At 38.4% G+C, this 9,508-nt stretch overlaps 1 protein-coding gene across 1 annotated transcript; it reads right to left on the bottom strand.

The window, feature by feature from the left end:
• Positions 1-2,175: 2,175 nt before the first annotated feature.
• Positions 2,176-8,661, bottom strand: tmem182a (transmembrane protein 182a). The gene is made up of 5 exons (XM_020609517.1): positions 8,467-8,661; positions 6,817-6,940; positions 4,460-4,555; positions 4,236-4,373; positions 2,176-3,683 (listed from the first exon to the last, which is right to left on the bottom strand). The coding sequence occupies exons 1-5, from the start codon at positions 8,659-8,661 to the stop codon at positions 3,460-3,462; spliced, it is 777 nt and encodes a 258-aa protein (XP_020465173.1). The 3' UTR covers positions 2,176-3,459.
• Between the last annotated feature and the right edge of the window lie 847 nt (positions 8,662-9,508).

The following is a 9,508-nucleotide window of genomic DNA, read 5'->3' as shown; positions in this document are numbered from 1 at the left end:
AGGACCTGCAGAGAGACTGCTGCTTCCTGCTCCTCCTCCTCCTCTTCTGGAAGTGTTACCCTCTCATCCTTTATCTCCCCTCATCCGCTATTCTCCTCCTCACCTCCTGCTGCACGCCATCCCTCTGCTGAGCACAGGTATTTGTTTAGGAATCTCTCGGTGGAAATTATACTCCATCTCCGGCGCTCCCTATCAACACACAATTATCATGGGCAATCATGCAGAACAGTGTTGAATTCAGCTGGGACTCCCACTCTGATGACATTACTGACTGCAAGGCCCTGGCCTCTTCTAGACGTAGCTTGCTCTGCTTACACACACACACACACACACACACACGCACTTGGATGTGGAGAAAAAAATGATTAAACTTTTTTTATCTTATTAGGATTTCATTTAAACCAGGAAGTTCACCAGATAAGAAATCTCTTTCCTAGGGGAGACTTGGCTGAAAGGACAAATCCCAAGATCTTAAAATGTATTTGCATCTGCCAGTCTCTGCGGCCTCTTCTAATGACCTGCAGTGGTTCACCTCGGTGTAGCTTCTCAAACAGCTGAGCTGAGGTTTGGTGTGGCCATGCTCTCAGAAATTTGGAAGTGTGAATATACATCATAAGAGGATTCTGTGAAGGCAAAGTCAATCACACAAAGTAGTCAATGCCTTACATTGTGTCACCCTCTCCTGCATTCTGAGGCAAACCACAGATGCATTTCCCTATGTATGATAAGTATATTATAAAGCACAAAAGCCAGAGAGTTGATACAGACACGAGAACTGACACAGGGGTCCATTCAGATCCTGATCAAATGCTCCATTCATGAGTGAAATTACCATCCGTCTGTCAGCCAAGGTGTGAATTTTTTTCCATCTACAGATCCTACCTCTGAAGTTGTGATTAAATGCATAACAGCACATACACGCCACATAGACTCTAGATAAGCAAAGTGCGATTTCTCCCTCTCAGGGTGTAGGTTGAAGTATAAATCAAGAGAGACAACAGTGCCACCTTGTGGTATTTAGGTTCACTTTTTATACATTTTCAGAATTTGTTACAACAATTCCCAATACTGGGAAAAAGAATTAAATAAGAAAAAGAGATTTAAGATGTAAAAATATGTTTCCAGTAGGTGCTCTGCTGGTCATTGCTGTCAGTCTATTTATGTCTTTAGACATAGTCACAGTATACTGATGATGGCCAACCTTTTCCCCGGAGATCTACTTTGACTAAATTATAGTGGCTGAGAGCTACTTGTGTTTTACATTACCAGTTACATTTTGCATGAAAACTCTCCAACTGATCTCCAAACCACACCAGCTGAATGAGCTGTTCTGTGTAAAAAGGTATCACATATCAACAGGCCTATACATTTGTGTACCACAGTTGGCAGGGTGTCAAGTTCCTTTCACAAATCAAATCTTTATTTTATAGACTGCAAGTATTGCATGTGTCATTTATACATTTAGGTGCTGTAAAACAACAGACAGTTGGTTATTGCAGTTTGGGCTCCTTATCAGTACAGACGACAATGGAGGCAAGTAAGGTAGGCTACTGTAAACCCCTTACTGCCCAAATGCCACAGTGTGATTAAGAATGATTAATTCAATCATATCTACACACATAGATATGATACACATTTTTCATTCAGTCTCCTTTACCTACACTTTGCATTATGATCTCTGATGTCCACGCAAATAAATATGCACAGCCCTGCTTAGAAAACGTGGCATTATACATCCTGTTTCTTGTAAATGTTTATCATTGCATTTAAGTGAATAATTGTAATGTTTAAGAAAACATTTACACCAATGTAAACATGCCTGACAGGTGGTTAACTGTTTTGAGTGACACGTGATCGACAAATAATAATTTGGTGTCAGAGGAGGGTGGGATATCTGTGCATTTGATAAGGTTTGGATTGAAGCAGATTTACTGAGTGAAGTTTTTTAACATTTGTACCATGGAGCGATAGGCCTACTGCAGGCACCCAACACCGGTTAAGAAAAGCAAACAAACCCTTATACAGTTCTTTGATAAAAATGATTTTAGACATCAAAGTTTACCTTCGCTGTGTCATTTTATTGTCAAATATATGACAGAAAAAAACGTTTTAATTATTTGGATGAATATGATGTTATGTCAGAATCTCACAACACACTCAACAAACACAAGAGTTCCATAAAAGTAATTCAAGCTTCAAGCTTCACTTATTAACAGAAACAAGACTATGCTAGATAAATAAGCAGGTCAAACTATAAACAATATGACCCCAAAAAAAAAAAACAGCATCCAAGCTATGTACTGAAACACTGTGATAAAAGGCACAGGATACATTCAGAGTATGTATTTGATGATATTTCTGAATAAAAATGATGATATAGGCTACTACTGTATATTTCTTAGTTTCAACAAATCCCATCAACACCAAAAATGAACTGACTCTACTAATAAGTGCAACTGTGCAGTCAAATCCTGATTTATCTTATTTCTCTGTGCCATAGAGCTACTGTCCAAAAACAATTAAAACATCGGTGAGCCACACTGTTGCACTGACTGACATGTTATTTTATTATGATGAAAATGGACGCTGTAGTCTATACTAAGCTGATAAACATATGCTGTCAGGTTGTCATAAATATTTAACATAACATCATTATCATAATCCACAATTGAAAATTGTCCCCCAGAATGCACACTTTACTTCTGTTTGAGCACTGTGTACAGTGCCCAGGCATTTCAGGAACTTATTTAGCCTTTCTATTTGTCTGCTGTGTAATGGATTGCAGAGAGTGACATTTTCTATATAAATGAATAAGCCGAGTGGCAGAGACAAAGTCTAAAATGAACAAGGGAATAAACACACTGTTTGTTTTGGTCGTTTCATGGGATTTGTGTACAGTAACCAAAATATAGTATATCCTCAGTGTTATCCTTTATACTGAATACAGAAAAGGCTGCTGAGCCTGTGTTCTTTTCAAAAACACTGGTTACCATTACTGTATATACACAATATAAAAGTGACCATTCCCATGCAAACAGAATTTTTCCTTATCAACATTTCATTTCTGGTGATTTTTGCATTTCATATAATTACATTCAGAAGCACCAACAAATTAGATTTAAACAAAATGTCATGCACTGCAGGCATTCATAATGTGTGTGATCAGATTAGTTGAGAATTCCTCTTACTACTTACATATTGCACAGAAATATATATACAGTAAAGTAGCTCAGTTGCACATAGCTGCAGGTGGAGTGATTAGGATTATGTTTCTGAGCTGAGTAATGGTTGAAACAGTGTCCTAGCCTGTGAGATCATGTACAGTAATACCGGCAGAGTCCTGTTTTTACAAGGTAGACAAAATGAGGAAATATCTGCTGGTAAGGAAAAAAATGAAATAAAAACAATGGTTCCAAACATCTCAACCCTTCTCTTCTTCTAACCTGCTGCTGATTAAAGTCAGTGGTTGTAATTCTGGATGGTTCTGCCAATAAGAAGAAAAAGAAGACCAGCTAGAAGGCAGAAGAAGATGCCAATGGGGGCAAACATGAAGGACAGGCCATAGCTGAGGGACAGGTGGAAATCTGAACATGCTGAGCGCTTGTAGGCTATGTAGTCATCCACCACAGCCAGCGCCTGCAGCCATATGACGTACATCACCACCACACACAAAAGGAACAGACCTGGGCGACACAAGTAGAGATGAGACGGTGAGGATGTGATGATCAATGGATCCAAAACCGGGAATAAAAATACATATTTAACCAGTGGTGGGAGAAGTATCTTGATTTATTGCTTTAGTAAGTGCACTTTAAAAAAACTCCACCATTACAAGCAAACGCCTCTTTAAGATCCTTCTTACATAAAAGCACATAAGTATTATTGGTAATTAAAAGTGCTCATTCAGCAGAAAATTGTCCTCTGTGACTGATATGATGGGTTTTACAAAATTTTACTGCTGCTAGTCAAGCTGTGACTCATTTACTACATATATTGTTTGGTAGTTTAGTTTAGTAGGTTCCCAACATAGGGGTCTCATCCCCTATAAAGGGCCATAAGATAAATTTGAATGGTCTTGGCAGAAGAAAGAGGACAAAGGTTATGTCACTTTACCAACTGTTTTATAACTTTTGCTTTTTTTTGTGAAGTATTTGATAACTTTATCTCTTTGGGCCTTGTAAGTAAGTATACTTATTCACTTTCCACCACTGCATTTAGCCATTTAAAAACCTTACCAGATGCCAGGAAGAGGCCACCTCCTGCTTTATATAGGTGATGGCTGGCGAATGGAGCTGCCCAGATGATAATCAACCCACCAAGCACCACAGCTACCACACCAATAATCATAAAGATGCTCCAGAAACCTCTGTAGACTGGACAGCAGAGATCTTAGCCATTTGTATTGAGAGACATTGGCTTATTTAAAAATGCAATCTCTCTCTGCACAACAGTGACTTACTTATAGCAGAATCTTTCTCTGTGGCATTGGTGTGATGAGACATGGGGAACGGGAAGAGGTAGGCATGTGTGCACACTTTAGAATGTGGTTGATTTGCTAGAGAGAGAAACAATAAATAAACAGAACAAATGACAATGTAATCTTAAAAGTAAACAAACACACAATATGCAATCATACAATATAACAAGGTAACAATTGGCAAAAAAAACAAGTTGTCTTCCTCTCAGCACTTTAATGTTGACTGTGTAATTTCCATACAAGATAGATATGTGCATCCTTTACTGTAAAAATGTTGTTCCTTACAAACTGATGATTTGCATTTACATTGTAAGTTTAATCTTAATTTGTAACTTATTCATATATTCAGTTCCCCCCCATGTTTCACAACACAAAGACAGGATTATTATACAGCTTTTCTCTTATGTTTATATTCTTTCCCTGCTCTCTGTCTGTCTTAACATGTGAACTTCCACAGACCCTCACAAGGTCCTTTCAGTGTGTGAGGCTGTTTAGGACAACGACCCACCATTGTCCCCATCAGAAAATAGATGACACACAGTCACCTGACCAACCACCAGAATAACATCACATGGCACAACCTCTAAATGATTACATGAGGGGGTTTCTACCCGTATGGTGTCATATAGTTTTTACAGACGTACTGTAATAGCAGCAAATCAAACACTGATAGTCAGTAATAGTGTTGCCATACGACTCTGTGGAAGCACATGATTGGAGGAGAAATTTTTCCACTGAGTCAGGAAAAAAAAAATTATTACATTTTCCCTTTTATTTCTTAATTTCAATCAGTAGAACAAATCTAACCCTAATGTTTTGTTTGTGGCCTCCTTAACAACTGAGAAAACCTACAGTACTTACAGTAACATTGCTTTATCAGCTCGATACTTTTATGAAAATTGCTTATAAACTGAACTTTAAACTGATGACATTTCAGGGGTCTGCTACAGAAAATTACTCTTTACTTTTGTTTCATGGTTTCAGAGTCACCAGCTTTATAATATCTTATCCCTTCCAAATCCCAGATTTCTGTTACTGGGGTTTTGCTCAAAGGAGATTTAACAGGGAGGTAGACCTCTCTGGAGTAACATACTCCACATTTATTTATCGGTGAATGTGAATATATACATATACAGTACTGTCTTGTTGTAAGAACCACCAAGAAACGACGCGAAATAAAGAGACATCAGACAGAGAAACACGCCCGTCTCTGTGTGCAGTATATTACAGTATCAATCCAGTGGATTCTGGGAAACAAAAAAGCCATGTGTGTTCATCTGACTGAAGCGGTATTTCAGCGGAAGTTCTGTACCGGTTGTTGAAGGTAAATCTTGTACACCGCGAGTTTGTAATAACCGAATGTAAGTTGACAGTCGCCTAAGAGTGTTGTGTATACGTAATTCTGTAAGTTTCATTTGTTTATAGCAATGCATATGTTGGATGTTTACAGATCTTAGTCCCAGCGTGTGACCGGTGGGATTTGCGGAGTGTGTCGTGCATCGATTACTGCAGACGGACTTTCTGTACAGTTAGGTTTTATTTTAACTCCGCATTCATTATTATGTTTTAGGCTAGCAGGAGAAATGTTACATTTCTGACGTCTAATGTATGTGCTCTTTGTTTGTTTGTACAGTGTGCCATCACAGTTATTTCTGTATTTTCTGTATTCCTTACTTTAACGGAAGAGTATTATGTTGTTGTACTTCAAGGCAAGGGTGCAGTTGTAAACGCCACGCACCGAAGGAGAGAGGGACAGGGTTGACTGTTGTTTGATGTTGTTGTTTTGTTCATTTTATATTTTTTGGAGAAAACCCCAATTATTTATATTCAGAATAAAACACCCAAAAGACATTGTTGTGTCCTGCGCTGGTTCAATTTCACCAGGCCACACATGCATAGCCTATATACTATAAAACAACATCAACTATGATAATATATAATGTATTTTAATATGCTGACTGGATCTTTCTGGATTTTAACATGTAAAGTATTTTGTAATTCTGTTTTCAGAAAGTGATTTATAAATAAAGTTTGTATTATTGTTATTATTCTTTGCTTTATAGTTATATCTGTATTTTGTCATATTCATCAAAAGTGCAGTCTCTGTTTGTGGCAAAGGAAGGAGTTACCACTTCAGTACTTTTCTCCATATTGATCTCCATTTAAAACTAGATTATTTATCTCAGGTGGTTTATCCTGATCTAATAATAATAATACATCTGATATAAAAAGCATCAAAAGAAAAGCCACAAAATATTCTAAGAGCAAAATGGTGATTTTGAAATCATTCTCTCTATTAAATACAAAGCAGACTATGGAACATCATGTGTCTCACTTACTGAACCAGAACTTCCATGGCAGATTATCATCACCCATGATGCCTGTGAAGCAACACTTCCAGAAAAATCCCTCATGGTATAGAATCACATTACTAGTGTTCTTCCACGCCACCACATCTCCATGCTGGAAAAAAGGTAGAAAGAATAGTGACTCACTGCCAAATATAAATGGGCTATATAAAGTCTGCAGTATACGCTGTATGTGTTATCTGTTGATGCCATTATAGTCTATGAGATTTGTCTTGAGATGATATGAGGCAGGTGTTGCACAGAGCAGCTGCATGGGCTGAGCTGAGCAAGCACCTCTAACCTCATTCTGGTTTGTTTTGGTACTGAGTGGGTGTAGAGGTCAAGGATGTTCCCATTCAGGAAACGTTCATCACTAGTAGTCACTATTTTTGCACATGAGCATGTTACATCAACTATAAAATGCCTCTTAGAGAAATTACACCAGAGTTCGTAAAGAAATTTCAGAAAATCAAGGTTAATCCAGTCATATTTATTGTTTTAAAATCAGCCCTGTGGTTGGTTGATCAATTACATTGTTAGTTAGTTTTCAAACTAATTTTGAAATTACTACTGTCCATGCTATAGGACTGTGGACCTTTAACCTGGGGGTCATCTCCAAATGCTGACCTCATAAATCTAAAGGATCACAAGACAAACAATGGGACTGGACAGAATTACATTAAGAAAAGTGCAGGGACCTCCCCAAAACAAACTTCTTCGCATCAAGTGCAGTGAAATTTTCTTATGGAATAGTGAATAGTTTTAACTTGTTGGCCCCAGAAAATGTAGAAAAGCAAAAAATGAGGGGGAAGAATCACTTTGGTTGACTAATAACCATACTGGGGTTGTGACAAAGGGTCATACTGGGATGTTTTAAGGGGACACAAGCCAAAAGATGAGAACCAGTGCTATAAGATGTGAACAATTCTACTGAACTGTCCAAAGACAGAAAATCCTGATGCCTTTACACACCCTATCCTCCATTATATATATTCAAAAGTAAGACTTTAGAATTGATTGCACTGAGACCACATTACATTGCTACGTACCATACAGTATATACCCAGTACTTTGATTTTATTGTGGTGATATCATGTTTCAATTCCAGTATCAGTGCCCACTATGGAAAGTAAGCTATATACCCAGTACTTTGATTTTATTGTTTCATGTTTCAATTCCAGTATCAGTGCTCACTATGGAAAGTAAGTATGTTCTAGTCAGTGATATTTAATACAGTACCATACCACTGGGACTGCTGGTATTTGTATTTGTATGATAGGGCCACATGCTACAAGCTGTGTCTCAATCACTGCATAGTTACATTACACAGTGTCTGGTTACACCCTGCAGGGATTCCTTTCTGCCCTGCAATCTGTGTGCTGAAGAATGACCCAAGCTACTGATCACAGTTTCCAAAACAGAAAAAGCAACCACTAGTTTAAGAATCAACCATCACTTCGTTGTAGTAATTAATTATGAGGGGAGAAAGTGAAACATAACAATTTGCTATTTAAATCTTAAATACTCTATAAAACAAATGACTTAAAATGGTTATTCCTTAGGTCTACCAGGTTACAAATATGAACATTTTTCAACCTAAGAACACATTAACTTATATTCAGGGTCGACATATGATATCACCTGAGTTTCCTTGATCTGCTGCTGTTTCGAGTCCACCTCTACAGTCACACAACCCGGGCCAAGAGATCTGCCAGGGTTTTGGTGGCACCTCTCTAAGGCCAGCAGCCAGTAATCAGTTCCAAATGATAGGAGGATGAACACAGCTGCCAATGCCCCAAAGAGACCCGCAAAGAACAGTGCCACACTAAGCTTCATGGTCCAGCACTGACCAGCCACTCTGCCCACACTCACTGATGTTTCCCTCCAACTACGCTGCGTGCATGTGACAAAGAAACAGTTGCTCTTCTTGCACTGTATTATATCCACCAACTAAGCTGGGTTGCTTCTCTGTAGAGCTGCTTTTTCTGTTGGGTAACTGGATCTGGACCCCTCTCCTGTCCGTCTGTCTGTGTTATGTGAGGACAAGGTTGTACGTATGACTCCTTTGGACCCTTCAACAGGCTATGTAGCCAGCCCATCCCCACACAGCCTGACCTATTTTGGGTTCAGATTGAAGGCGGCTGTTCCACGCCACCATGGGGCTGAGTGTGGGGACTAGCTGGAGAGTGCATAGGGAGAGGACTAACACAGAAATAACCAGTGGCAACTGGACACCCAGCATCTACACAGGAATGTCAAGGCAGGGTGAGGCAGAAAGGACAGAAGAGGAGTAAAGTGTCCCACAACACCCTGCCCAGATAGGACAACACACATGTAAACACAGTAGTTTCATTTCCTGTAAATGGGGGTGAGGAAAATTACTATAAATGCAACTTTTCATATAGTTTCTAAAGGTTTTTCCATTGTATCAGACAACAAAAAGACAGTGATGAAATTAAGTTTATAAACATGTAAACTAGTCCTCATGGTATGTACCAATAATTTTTTAAAAGACTATAAAAACATAACTAATTTTACAGAAAAACTACACTAAAACAACTATATTTAGTAATTATTATACACTGCTCAAAAAAATAAAGGGAACACTTAAACAACACAATGTAACTCCAAGTCAATCACACTTCTGTGAAATCAAACTGTCCACTTAGGTAGCAACACTGAT

This window comes from Monopterus albus, unplaced genomic scaffold (genome assembly GCF_001952655.1).
Source record: "Monopterus albus unplaced genomic scaffold, M_albus_1.0 scaffold99.1, whole genome shotgun sequence".
Taxonomy (NCBI): Eukaryota; Metazoa; Chordata; class Actinopteri; order Synbranchiformes; family Synbranchidae; genus Monopterus; species Monopterus albus.
Note: the sequence above shows the minus strand (reverse complement) of the source record. Positions and strands in the feature narration are given on the sequence as shown.

What these genes read in the sequence shown, in the direction of transcription:
- tmem182a (XM_020609517.1), bottom strand. Translation starts at nt 8,661, where the DNA reads ATGAAGCTTAGTGTGGCACTGTTCTTTGCGGGTCTCTTTGGGGCATTG. An exon ending in AGAGAAAGATTCTGCTATAA is followed by an intron (nt 4,374 to 4,459) that starts GTAAGTCACTGT and finishes TCTGCTGTCCAG; the next exon opens with TCTACAGAGGTTTCTGGAGC. An exon ending in TGGCCTCTTCCTGGCATCTG is followed by an intron (nt 3,684 to 4,235) that starts GTAAGGTTTTTA and finishes TGTGTCGCCCAG; the next exon opens with GTCTGTTCCTTTTGTGTGTG.